Below are 13030 nucleotides of genomic sequence, written 5' to 3' on the forward strand. Positions count from 1 at the left end.
CTTGCACACACGGGTCGGTGGTCCATCCCAGCATGGCGTCGCAAGCTCAATCCCCCACGCTAGTCTTCAACTACGACATCTCATGCCCGTTTGCCTACATAGCTTCAACCCGCGTGCAAGCCCTCGCCCAGCGCACAAATGCAACACTCATCTACCGCCCCGTCCTGCTCGGCGCCATCTACCGCGCAACGGCTGCCCCGCAGGGTGCAGCGGGCAGCGCCAGCGACGTCTTCAACGCAGCCAAAAAGAACGTTACATCCCACGCCATGCAGCGCACGCTGGACCGCTACCACATCTCGTACTCGCCGCCGCCACAGCATCCCCGCAAGACAGTCAATGCCCTGCGCATGCTGTACAGCGTCGCCGACCAGGCCACCCGCAAAGCACTAACTCACAACTTGTTCCGCGCGTACTGGGTCCAGGGCAGAGACGTAAACGACAACGCGGTGCTCCTGCAGATTGCACGTGAAAGCGGCATCACCGACCTCGATGCATCGTGCTTTGACTCTGTTGACGCTAGAAAAGAGCTGGAGACGGCCACGGCAGAGGCGATTGAACGCGGTGCGTTTGGCGTGCCTGGGTTCTGGATTCCGGGGGCTCCTACGGGGCCACAGGGCGAGCAAACGGGGCGCTTCTTTTGGGGCCAGGATCGCATGCATTTCGTCGAGGCGACGTTACTCAGTCTCTCATCGTCATCTTCTTCGTCTTCTACTACAGCAGCAGCAGCAGACCCATGGACCCGCGTGCCCAATCTGCGTTCTCTACTTCCGCGCTGCATACCCACCAACACACTGTCCCCCTCCAGCCGCGCCGTCAAACTCGAATTCTGGTTTGACTTTTCGTCGCCGTGGGCATATGTCGGCTACACGCAGCTGGCACGCTTACAACGCACGTTTGGGGCTGCGCTGGAAATCGTGCTGAAGCCCCTGCTGGTCGGCGTCTTGTTCCGCGAGATTGGCGCGCCCAATATGCCGCTGCTGGCGGTGAGTGCGGCCAAAGCGGCGTGGACAAGTCAGGATATTGTGGATTGGACCCGCTGGTGGAATGCGGTGAATGTGCAGGAGGGGGGCAGGGATGGCAAGTTTGGGTTTTACTGGGCGGATGTGTTTCCGATTCGGTCGCCGACGTTATTGAGAGTTGGGCTTGTGGAGCCGAGGGTGACGAAGGTTTTGTGTAAGTTTCTTTCCCTTCATTTCTTTCCTCCCTCCCCATCTTTTCTTGTTTTCCCGGGGTGAGAGGAGAGCGGCAGGCGTAAAGATGCAGGAGCTAACACCAAAGCAGATTCGGCATGTTGGGAGCAGAACAAAAACATGTCCGACGAATCTGTTCTCCAGTCCGTCCTGGATGAAGCGGGATACAACGGTGCTGATCTCATTGCGCGTGCAAAAGCCCCTCCTATCAAAGAGAAACTGCGGGAGCTTACGGCTGAGGCAAAGGCCCTGGGCCTTTGCGGTGTGCCCACATACCGTGTGTTGAAGCAGAAGCAGGAAGGGGGAGAGTATGAGCAAGTCGGTGGATTGGTGTGGGGACAGGATGAGATCAATGTGGTTGAGGACTTGATTGCTGGTTGGGAGCCTGGCAAGACTGGGGGTCCGATCGCTCAAGTAGGAAAGGTCAAGTATGAGGATGGAAAAGGAGTGAAGGGTATTGACTCCAAATTGTGATTGTAAATATGTTACGACCGGGGGGGGGGGGGTGGTTCCAGATATCACCGTATGTTTCATCTAAAGATGTTGAACAAAACAATATTATTCAATTCTAGCGTACGTTGGGTATGAGCGAATGCTATTCAAAGACAGACAGAAAAAAGCAAAACCATTGCACCGAAACCTAAATCAATCTGGGTATCATGAGTTATTTGCGGGGTTTGTGTGTGTGTGTATAATGTTGGGGTATATGATGCGTAGTGAAGGGGTAGCGCAAAAAAAGCACATATGTCTGCAAAAACTGCAGATGGGGAGTTAAACCGAAAGATCAACGTGGGGATATGCACGACGCTTCCTCCGCTTTGCTGCGAGCTCTGGGGTCCACATGCCACTGAATAGGTCTTCACATTCGTCTTCATCCTGGGAATCGAATTCAATGTCTCCGTCGTTGTGTCCGATTTCCATGGCGCTGTCTTCTTCTAGGCCGTGGTCCCATACTTTTTCTTTGACGGTTCGTTTCGCCTCGAGCATAAACTTTCCGATTTTGTACTTTTGGCTGTCTTGGGCGGCATCGACGTACTTCCAGCCTAGGACGCTGCCGCAACTGCGACAGCTGATGTCAGATACTGTGTGGGCACCTGTGACCAGTTGTCGGGGCTGAGGTTTGTGCGTGAGTGTATTGGGCAAGTCGCCATCTTCGAAGCTCGCTGCTGAGATGCTGCCGCCTTGAAGGAAGCCAGTTGACGATAGTGGGCTGACTAGATATGCCCGGCCGTGTCTGCCGGTGAATCCTTTGCTAATAATCGATGAAGTAGGAACAAGATCGGCAAGGCATTTCTGGCAGCGAAGGTGTGACCTTGGCTGTGCGGCTAGAAAGGATGTTGGCTGTGGCGGAGACGACGATGGCGACGCGACCGAGTCGGTGGAGTCGCTGAATGCCGAGCTTCGGCGCCGGCGGAATGGAAGGCTCGGGAATAAGTAAAGCGGAAAGGGAGCTGTTGGTGAGTTCGGCATGGTGTTCTTTTACGGCTGAAAGTCTGATTAGGTGTTTCCTGTGAAATCAGATGGACGAGGTGCTGAATGACGGCCTATGTACCGGTGCGTTGCAGTTGTCCTTTGGTTAAAGCCAGGCCCGGAAAAAAAGTTTGTTCTCACAGCTCTTTTATTATGCGCTCAGTCAGATACAAACGCGAAATTGATTTTGAACCACGCAACAATCTTTTACAGGCGCGATGCTGGTCGCGTAGTGGTGACGCCGAGAATGGCGTGACTCGGCTGAAGTCGGCTCGGACAGGGGCTGGGAACAGGCGAGAGGGGATATGAGGGCCGTCTTGCAAGAATCAAAGGCGCGATGGAATAGAGAAATGGGTTGGAGAAGCGCTGCGAAGCTCCTGGAGAGGCCGGCTCAACCTAGGGAGGTTGTTGGGTGACGTGCTGAAGACGGGGGGGCGACTTTGATGTTGCGATAAGCGATAAGTAACTCCTAGGTAACGGCGCCACAGCCGGCGGGGGCGGGGTACAACGAATGCAACTCGAATTTGGATACTTATGCGGATTCAATATGCCGCTGGAAGTCGTGCAGCAGCAGATGGGAGGAGGAGCAGTAGGCACGGCAGGGCCACGAGGCGGTCAAATATGAAGCTCTGGTCATCTCATGGGAAACGTGCGCTGGCGCCGTCAAATCACAGCCAGTCTCCTGATCATGCGGCCATGTCAAGCCAGCACTTCGTCACGAGTTGTGCTGTCACACCCCGATTGCCCCCCGACTGTCGCCATGCCTGCACATGATTGTGGCTGCCGCTCATTCGCTGGGATATAGCGGGCCATGCGACTGCACTGCTATCTCCGGCACTGGGACCAGCAGATGCTTCTTTAATTTTACTTTCGGCTAAATCAACATCAAAGCAAGTAAGTAAGTAGGTACTTATCGAGTACTTAGTTCCTCGTTCTGGCTTTGGCAGGAAGAACTTGGTGGATACTTATTACTACCCCAACTGTATTTCATACTGTGACTTCCAACGTCGATAAGCAAACGGATGCTACGTTCTATCTCGCCATCATGCTTTCCATGCATGGCTTCGACAACGCCTTCTCCCTCTGGATAATAGGTTTGGAATAATGTGGTCATCTGCCTACGTTTCGACCTGCTCTCCGGTGGGTCTTGTTGCATGGCCGCAACGTGCATCCAGCATTTTTACCCCCAGTACTAACATTAGGTATTATTGCGACTCAGAACTGGCGACATGTTGTCTCTTGTCCCCGCGCGGAAAAGAAAAGATGTACGCAATCCCACACAGCAGGCCCAGGAAAAGGGCAAAGTTCGCGTCATCGAACAATCTGCAGAAGCTCATCCCGACGCCGCAAAGAGGCCGCATGCACACAACAGTACACCCGCTAGCCGCACCTTTACCACCCTGCGTCGTGGAAGCATCAAACTATTTTCCATCTTTCGCAATGGCAAGAGTATGTGTCTTGTGAGTTCTGTTCACTGAGCTGCCAACTTTAACTCCGCCAGGCTCCCCTCCCAGCTCAGCAGAGGCTACTTTTGCTAGCACCGGCTCAGCAACCAACAAACCCTATGGCTCGGCACACCTACAACCCGAAAAACCTTACTCCAAGTCTTCTTCACATTGCAACCTTACCTCTGCAGCACCTATGAGTCCACTGCCCCTCACCCTAGTTCCGGATACTTCATCACTTCTCCAGCTTACCAACGCCGCCACCTTCGATGGCGAGTCTGAGCCCTTGTTCAGAACTCGCACACCGCCTCCTACTCCTGTGACTACAACACGGTCAAATTCAAGTCTATCCAGACAGCTGACCACCAAGCTCTCGAATGCCCTATTAAATAACGATACAGTGGTCCACCGGCCTAAACTAAGCTCCCGCCCCATGGTCAAATCAAATCACTTCAAACACCAAAGCGATGACCAGCATACCACGCTTTCACCCAAGAGCCCAATGTCTGAGGTGCCCTCTTTACCATCAAGCATCCTCGGTCCTGGTAGCAGTGTCGCACCGCTAAGCCAGTCAACCGCACCCACTTCTCTTGTCTCTTCGGGTGGCCCACGATCTGCCGAAACCACACTTCGAACACCAAATGGGCGCTATCTGACAGACAACTCGCCCCCTCTCTTCTGCGAGGCAACTCCCGAGCACCAGTCTTCTCGATTTTTGGTTTTCCCTCGACAAGATGCACCACGCCTGTGTGAGCCGTCCATTCCGACCATTGAGAAAGCGGCGGCAGTCAAGGTCTTCTTCGAGTCGCATTTCAATCAGCTTCTGTCTACCAAGGTCACCCCAAGATCTGTACGACGTCGCCAGATGGAGCAAAAACTCGTTACTGTGGCCTTGTCGGATGAGCAGCGTCATAGCAAGAGACGAGAGTAGTATCTCTCGGAAACGTATCATTTACGCCAGATGCGAGTCATGAAGTCGAATACACTCGCTCGACAGACCATGAGGGGGGTGCATGCCTCAAACTATGACATTATTCGCGTTTTGGGCAAGGGGAGTTTTGGAGTCGTCAGGCTTGTTCGTGAGAAGAGCGAAAACTGCGAGACTCTTCGTGGGAGCAGCTCTAGTGCCAGATACCTGGACGGCTCATTGACTCTACAGAACGAAACTCCTCCTGTGCTGAACCAAAGACCTAAACAGCTGTTCGCCATGAAAGTCATCAGAAAATCTGACATGCTTCGCAACAGTCAAGAGGGCCATTTGCGTGCGGAACGGGATTTCTTGGTAGCTTCAGAAAACTCCCGCTGGGTAGTGCCTCTGATTGCTGCCTTCCAGGACAACAACAATCTGTACCTTGTGATGGAGTACATGATGGGTGGAGACTTTCTCGGCTTGCTGCTTCGTCACGACATTCTGGACGAAAACGTAGCCAAATGGTATGTCGCTGAGATGATACTTTGCATCGAAGAAGCACACAAAATGAACTGGATTCATCGCGACGTCAAGCCCGATAACTTTCTCATCACCGCGTCCGGCCATCTCAAGATTTCCGACTTTGGCCTCGCCTTCGACGGTCATTGGGTCCACAATCAGACATACTATAACGAACAACGATATAGCCTACTTCGTGATTTGGACCTGCAAGTTGAGGGCGATGAACAGGATGTCGAAGAAGAAAGAAATCGGCAAGATGCTCGCAGAGCCATGGATCAGATCCACGGCAACACGGCGAATCGCAGCCGCTATCAAACGAGGCAGGACTCTGCCAATGGACCTATCATCGACTGGCTGAACCGGGAACAAAGACGCCAGTTTGCAAAAAGCGTGGTGGGAACTAGCCAGTACATGGCACCAGAGGTGATCAGGGGTGAAAGCTATGATGGGCGATGTGACTGGTGGAGCATTGGTATAATTCTATACGAAGTACGTGCTGAGATACGCTTCATGACCTCTCTAACACACGCAGTGTCTCTACGGCTGTACCCCTTTCTTCTGTGACAACAGACAAGCAACCAAGGCGCGCATAATCGTATGTAGAGTCCCACTGTATCCAGACAAGGCTAATCCGAGCAGGATCACAGAAGATGGCTTCGCTTCCCAACCGACCAGCGATACACCCGTCCTAACATTGACCGCGTACCTCTGATGCCCGTCACACGCAACGCCATCGACCTCATGATGCGGCTTCTCGAAGAGCGGCAGGATCGCCTCTCAGCCAAGCGGTATCGCGAAAACGACTGGGTTCTCCGTGACAAAGCCCTCGGCGTCCGCAGCAATCGCCACATGCACCATCCCACCGGGCACATTGTCTTTCCCAACGACGCCGAAGACATCAAATCGCATCCCTTCTTCCGCAACATCCAATGGTCACTGCTGCACATGACGCGCCCACCCTTTGTGCCGCGCGTGCACGGCGGTCAGCCCATCACAAAGTACTTTGACGACGAAGCCGAGATCATGAGCGCATCCGACCATCTCGACTCGTCCAGCTACGACACGCTCGCCATCCCCCCTTTCATCCCTGACCCCGCCACCCTCGCAACCCAAGATCCCACCGCCCCCTTGTTTTGCACCCCAGCCCTCAACCTCCCAGACGATATCTTGCACAACTCCCCAAATACTATCTTCCCCCCCTTCCAGATGCTCAAGCGCCGCAAGAGAGAAAAAAAGAGGCCTCGTGATAAATTGCTGCGCGACCCGGAAGTCGGGCGTGCCGCCATGGAGATCAGGAAGAGGGGCGCGTTTGTCGGGTATACGTATCGCAGGCCGAGGTTTTCGCTGCCGGATTTGGAGGAGAGGATCGCGATGATGAGGCCACAGGCTGCGAGGGGTGGGGTCGTTGCTGCGAGTGCGTGAGGAGTAGAGCTGGGGCTTAGTTTAGATTGGTGTTGTGTAGTGTTTGCTAGCAGTGCTTGTGGTTTGTGCTTGTACTTGGTGGTACATAGTTATATCCCAGTGTTTTTGTCCGAGAAGCAGGATGCCGTGATTCTCGTGTTCGACTACTTTATTTATTTCTCGCATTTGTGTAGACGTGCTGACATGCCGCAAGCAGATTTCCTGGAGACACTCTCTCCAAACACTCTACACTTGTACTTTTCCCCCCTATTTCTATTGCGCTCTTCTAATATCTCACTCACGTATCTATCCCTTCTTCTCACCGATAAAAACAATATTACCACTACATTTTATCCTCCTCCATAATCATACCCTCCTTTCACCCCTGCATATTTCCCTCTCCTCTCATCTCTCCTCATCCCTTCTCGTCCCTGCCCTCATCCTCGTCATCGCCCACCTCCTACTCCATACCCCCGCCCTTCCAACACCCCACTCCCCCTTCTAAACACGAGGTAAAAAAAAACACACGCCACAACGGTGAAACTCAGAATCCCCATGGACACACCCAGGCCCACTGTTGCCGCTGGCCCGAGACTAGCTGCTGTCTTGGCATCTGGATGTTGGTATGCTATGGTAGCTGCGGGAATGGTAGTACGAGTGGAGATGCAGTCACGGTCTGGGGGTGAAATGGTGGTGTGCTAGGGAGAAGCGAGAGATAAAAAAAACAGAGATAGAAGAAGAAGAAGAAGAAGAAGAAGAAACGGAGGAAAAAGACACAAACTGCAAGTCGAGTATTCCCAGCGTGCATATCCTCGTTTCCAGACTTGACACTTGGTCCCCCTTGGCTCGGTGCTACGTCAGTATCCTCACTGCCCTCCCATTTCAACCTCGCTGGTGCGCCGTCATGTATATCTTTTATTGTACTACTCATCGCAATGGGCATTTATTCCCCTATTGGACTTTCCCACGTACGAGAAGAGAACAAGTAGCTTGGCTTAGTTACAACAATCGTGGTAGCAGGTTCCATGGATATAACGATGGGGGTGTGACCACCTGTTTTCCTACGTGCATGTGGCGGTGCTGTCATGGTACTAGCTGCTGCGTTGGTATTACCAGTACCTACTTGCAGAAGAAGAAGAAGAAGAAGAAGAAGAAGAAGAAGAAGAAGGAGAAGAAGAAGAAGCAGAAGCAGAGGAGGAGTAGGAGGAAAGCATTCACAGTTTTCTGCACGCGAAATTAGGTAGAATTTTTGTAAGGGGGGGGAGAGAGAGAGAGAGAGAGAAGGCGGTGGATGTGGAGGAGGGATGCGAGTGGTTATAGCTTTTGCGGTACAGAATGTGTGTTGCGACATGTACTGGGTTGATGATGGATGTGTTGGCGGGCGCGGTTGGAGACAAGGTGTGAAGGTGGATGTGTGTTGGCATGTACGCTGTGCTAAGTGCATGGGACTACTCGTTTACTACATAGCACCAGCGTGGATATATCTGAGTCTTAGTGAGTTTGAGCCTAGATTTTATCTAGTTCAACACAGGCTGCACTTGTACATGGGCGTTCTGGAGTGGCAATGTAGCAGGGCAACAAGAACTCGACAAAATTGACAAGGCTGTATAATGTAAAAAGACGTGTATTGCTGACTATCGTTATGCAAATTATAAACTAAAAAGATCGTTTGGCGCAACAACAAGACGTTCCTGTCTAGTGATAGACCCGTATTCTAAATGTCTAAAGCTGGAATGGAGAACGACAAGACCATTATTTGGAGCGGCGGAAAGCGGCGAAAGGAGGGAAAAAGTATGCAGGGTGGAAGAAAGTAAGCACTGTACAAGCGATAGCAAGCATCCTATTCACAGTCAGTATCAAGTTGAAGGGGGGCGAAAATAGAGCGTCTTACATTCCGTCGAGGAGAAGAAACTCGCGCTCGTTACGCATCAGTGAGTTACCCCAGCCACCAGCCATTTCAGGCAAACGGTAGATGCAGCGAATCAAGACGGTGACGTATGCCAGGACAATCATGGAGCCGAACAATTTGACTTTTCCTAGCGAAAAGGTACCCGTCTCTTTGTCCATCTGGTAGCTGCTCTTTTCGTCGAGTGCATCGCGATGCTGGCGCGCCTTGCGGTATCGGAACACGTAGATGGCAATGAGGATGCCGCATACACTCATGGTTGCGACTTGGAAGGCGATACCTGCGACAATGAGGTTGTTGCCGGCATCAATGAGCGCCTTGTTGGTTGTGCCACCTGCAGCAGCCATGCCTCCACCAACGGCCTGGAGCACAATGGAGCCGAAATCGCAGCCGACAAAGATCCATGGGTAGAGGCGAGCCTTGATGACTGAATGCTGAGGGCCGCAGTAAAGGACAAAGTGCTTGAGCGTCAGATAGATGGCGGCGGCGACGAAACTAGGACCGAGGACCAGACAGCAAATTTGCAGTTTGAAGCCAGACTCGCTCCATGGATTGTCGTTCATGATGACGCGACCGGCGTATCCAGCGGTTTCGAGAAACGTCCCAATGCCCAGAGCAAGGGTGTAAGTCCATGTCTTGCTCATGATACCGATAACCAGGCTAGCGAGGAAGCAGATGCCGAAAATAGCGCAGAAGAAGGCGTTGACCCCTAGATTGGGCCTGTATCCATAGAGGGTTGCGTATACGGGGCATTCGGGCGATACTTCGAGACATTGGCGGAAATTTCCTTTGGGTCTGTCGCTAGCGGCGGAAACAATGAGGACCTGGGTTGTGAGGGCGAGGGCGGCCACGAGGCCTCTTTGTACGGAGGAACGCATGCTGGGCGTCTACGGCAAAACTAAGAAAAGAAGAAAAGAAGAAGAGGAAAGGTGAAATCAGGCAGCAGAAGAGAATGGTATCTAAGCAGCCGGGGAGTACAAAGCGGGCTGGGCCTCCGCGGCGCATGTTCGGTTAGGAGGCGCTTAGCCCATTGCCTGATGCCCTAGGTGTTAGAAGATAATGGATACCGTATACACCGTATTGCAACGACGGATTGTTCGCGAATGTCTAAGCGAAGCAGCTTGGTGGTGCTTGTTGGCACGCCAGTGGCCTCGCTTGCACCATCAGGCCCATCGGCTGTGGCCAAGGCGTCAACGATTCAGGCTTGGTGCCGCGGCTTCAGAATCTCCCGGGCGCATGGATCAAGCTGTATGGTGCACGTGCGGCAAAAGACGCTGGTGCTGGCTTTTTGTTCGTCCATTTGGGGTGGCGTTCTGCGACAGTAGCTGATTAGGGAAGGTGTTTGGCGCAGACAGGAGAATTGTGGAATGGATGATGTGGTTGGTGTGGCGCCACCGGTTGCGAGTCTGGCGGTGCCGTTAGTCCGTGTCTTCCAGTCTCTGCACTCGTCATGGAGGATGCTGATCGCAATCGTGTGGATTCGAGCTTTGTTATGTCATCTTTGCAACATGCTCTCCACTGTAGCGAAGTCAAGTATCTGAGAGCTGAGAGTACACCTGGCCTTCAGTCGCATCGAGGCGCTGCGAGGACCTCTCACCACTCTGGATGATGATAAAGCCTTGCTGAGTGTATGCACATGTGACACAGTGTTATTTTCGGGTTAAACGTCTTTGCTTCCGTCCCATATGGTTGTGGCTGAGTTGACCGACGTTGAGAGGGCTGCAGTGCTGACAGCTGAGATGCAGCCTACGGGGCTAATCCGATTTGGGACTAGCCGCTCGCCATCTTCTGGTTCTACGATGAGCACTTGCTATTGGACGTATCGCTTGGTGTATCAATAGTTGATTGACAAGCTATGGGACTGGGACTTTGCAGGCCTACCTGGTGATGATGCGGGGAAGCCGCCTGGGTCGCAGATATCCTCCGCAAGTCTCTTATACCCTATCCCTGCTCTAATATTAGCCTAGTCCCAACTGCAGGGCTGTTTACCTTGATTTCTTTTTTGCTTCATCACTGCCACATGCGCGTTTGCAAGTAGGGCTCGTAGTAAGCATCGACATGTGTTGTTATTTCAAGCAATGCTGACTCTAGAACCACAAGGCATTCGTGTGACACGCAAGTGTTTCCGAGACCATTACTCATTTCTTTCATGGGTAATCTGAAGGATATCAGCGTTGTCTTTTTTCACTACTAACCAATGAGTCAGAGGGAGCTTGACTGTTAGCAAAGACTTTGATATTTGGCACCGACAGCTTAGCCGAATTAACTGGGTTTGAATGAACTGACCTGCTCATTGTCGTCATTCCAACAACTGTTCCATGTATAAGATTTACAATAGGCCAGATATATGTTTCTAAATTGAGGTTTCAGCGTCATGCAACAGTCTCCGAGATGACTGTAGTGCCAATAAAGCGGCGATAGTACTATTCATTAGAACCACAAATTTCATCGATGCAGTTACGCGTATAGACATGTTGCTTCTTCTCTATTTGTGGTTTACATCTACTACTTGGAATGTGAGGCACTGTATTTCTTTTACAAGAGACTTTTCCTAGCTGCGGACACCAGCCTCTAATCACGTGTCAATGGCACCACCAAGTGCAGCGTGCAGAATTTGAAGCCTTGAATTACGAGCATGTAGAGACATCCAGGTTTGCGTAGTATCCAGCGACAAATCATCATATGATCAGTCTTATCGCCATGGCTAGCAGCGTGTCTTGTAGCCAATGTGCGTCGGCGCTGGCGTCGTGGGTCAAGGAGCGACTTCGGGGCCAGGAACGCCCCGGTCTGCAGTCCTTGAAGCGGTGCCGCATCCATCGTCACGCGCAACGTCAAACACACACACTTTGCTTCTTCATCACATTCCACCGACCAAATCAATCGCCGCGGTCATGGCATCGTCGACTGATCTTAGCGCGCTTGCGACGCCGGCATCGTGCACGGCAGACTTTTGTCTCATCCCGCTCGGGACCCCCACAGCGTCCGTGTCAAAGGAAGTGGCAGAGGTGCAACGGCTCCTCAAGAAGAGCGGACTCAACTACTCGATGCACTCTGCAGGCACGACGGTTGGTAAGTTTTTTTTTCACGTGCAACAACCCCTCCTTTTCCCCGCCAACGCAACTTGAGCTGTAAACACTATACTCGCCTTCGCTTCTGAGATAAGGTTCTCGGCCGGGAAGCGCATCGCGAGTATCTGCGGGGTGAGCTCAAGGGTGTGGGTGATGGAGAAGGGAGGGGTAAGACGAAACAGCTTGGAGCACAGACTAACGTCTTTTTTTTTCTTTGCAGAGGGTTCATGGGACGAGGTGATGCGAGTCATAGGGCAGTGCCACGCCATGCTGCACCAAAACGGCATTGTACGGATTCAGAGCGACATCAGGGTGGGGAGCAGGACGGACAAGAAGCAAGGCTTCAAGGACAAGGTTGCGGCTGTGGAGAGGCTGCTCAGCGAGGATGCGAGTGCGTGATGGGGCGTGTTTCGCAGGGCGCGTGATGGAGCCGAGGGTGTAGGATGAGTTGTCATGGCTGGGGCTTGTCTCGGATCCTTTCACATGCGCGCATGTTGTGTGTGTGTGTGTGTGTGTGTGTGTGTTGTGCGCTGTGCGTGGCCGTACATACATAGCACCTCGGGCGCATGAAAAGCAAATTAGACGTGGACAGCCGCCAAACCTACGCCTACACGCAGGCCCGGCAGATCTGCCAGCCAAAGCGACGGGCCGTGGTTGAAACACGACTCTTGCGGGTGCAATTGGCTGTGTCTGTCGGGGGTCCCTCGGCAGCTGCTGGGGTGGCTGACTAAAATGACGACGGCCGATGACATGGCTCGACTCGGCTAGGATGACGGGCGTTGTCGCAGATTAGACGCCTTTTTGTCCGTAGGCGGCCAGACGCCAGCGGATAGAAGCGTGCTGCCAGTGCCAGTGTATGGGTGTATGGATGTTGGATGGCGGATGGAGGATGCGGCGGCGAATCAGCGGCGGCGAGAGGCCTTGGTCTGCAACGTGACCCCGCATACAGGGCGCAGGCAGGGCTTCACCGCCAGTCGAGAAGGTCGACGAGGGGAGCAAGCTGATGGCGACGATAGGTCGAGGCCCTGGGGGGCGAGGGGGTAGGGGGGGTATGGATGGCGGAAGGCTATGGGAGATGGGCGAGGGATGAGGAGACGCACGGCCGAGGGGCTGCAGTG

The 13030-nt window shown here is 53.0% G+C and overlaps 6 protein-coding genes across 6 annotated transcripts; 4 read left to right on the top strand and 2 right to left on the bottom strand.

Moving 5' to 3' along the window:
• Positions 1-32: 32 nt before the first annotated feature.
• SETTUDRAFT_180488 (uncharacterized protein) lies at positions 33-1672 on the top strand (the record flags this gene model as incomplete). The annotated part of the gene is made up of 2 exons (XM_008030843.1): positions 33-1173; positions 1282-1672. 2 exons carry the CDS (start codon positions 33-35, stop codon positions 1662-1664), a joined length of 1524 nt encoding a protein of 507 aa, XP_008029034.1. The 3' UTR covers positions 1665-1672.
• A 295-nt stretch (positions 1673-1967) lies between these two features.
• SETTUDRAFT_66377 (uncharacterized protein) lies at positions 1968-2363 on the bottom strand (the record flags this gene model as incomplete). Its single annotated transcript, XM_008030699.1, has 1 exon — positions 1968-2363. A coding segment is annotated over one exon (396 nt), but the record flags the coding sequence as incomplete, so codon positions are not given.
• A 1526-nt stretch (positions 2364-3889) lies between these two features.
• SETTUDRAFT_139725 (uncharacterized protein) lies at positions 3890-5138 on the top strand (the record flags this gene model as incomplete). The annotated part of the gene is made up of 2 exons (XM_008030844.1): positions 3890-4109; positions 4162-5138. The coding sequence occupies 2 exons, from the start codon at positions 3890-3892 to the stop codon at positions 5034-5036; spliced, it is 1095 nt and encodes a 364-aa protein (XP_008029035.1). The 3' UTR covers positions 5037-5138.
• Positions 5106-6959, top strand: SETTUDRAFT_139727 (uncharacterized protein; the record flags this gene model as incomplete). Its single annotated transcript, XM_008030845.1, has 3 exons — positions 5106-6026; positions 6070-6132; positions 6177-6959. The coding sequence occupies 3 exons, from the start codon at positions 5106-5108 to the stop codon at positions 6957-6959; spliced, it is 1767 nt and encodes a 588-aa protein (XP_008029036.1).
• Positions 6960-8690: 1731 nt separating this feature from the next.
• On the bottom strand, positions 8691-9722 carry SETTUDRAFT_21978 (uncharacterized protein; the record flags this gene model as incomplete). Its single annotated transcript, XM_008030538.1, has 2 exons — positions 8691-8778; positions 8830-9722. 2 exons carry the CDS (start codon positions 9720-9722, stop codon positions 8691-8693), a joined length of 981 nt encoding a protein of 326 aa, XP_008028729.1.
• A 1742-nt stretch (positions 9723-11464) lies between these two features.
• On the top strand, positions 11465-12585 carry SETTUDRAFT_164706 (uncharacterized protein). The gene is made up of 2 exons (XM_008030846.1): positions 11465-11913; positions 12133-12585. The coding sequence occupies exons 1-2, from the start codon at positions 11736-11738 to the stop codon at positions 12309-12311; spliced, it is 357 nt and encodes a 118-aa protein (XP_008029037.1). The 5' UTR covers positions 11465-11735; the 3' UTR covers positions 12312-12585.
• The last annotated feature ends 445 nt before the right edge of the window (positions 12586-13030 follow it).

Source organism: Exserohilum turcica (genome assembly GCF_000359705.1).
Source record: "Exserohilum turcica Et28A unplaced genomic scaffold SETTUscaffold_5, whole genome shotgun sequence".
NCBI lineage: Eukaryota > Fungi > Ascomycota > Dothideomycetes > Pleosporales > Pleosporaceae > Exserohilum > Exserohilum turcicum.

Coding starts and splice junctions, on each gene's coding strand:
- SETTUDRAFT_164706 (XM_008030846.1), top strand. CDS start 11,736: ATGGCATCGTCGACTGATCTTAGCGCGCTTGCGACGCCGGCATCGTGC. Junction 11,914..12,132: donor CTCTGCAGGCACGACGGTTG/GTAAGTTTTTTT, acceptor TTTTCTTTGCAG/AGGGTTCATGGGACGAGGTG.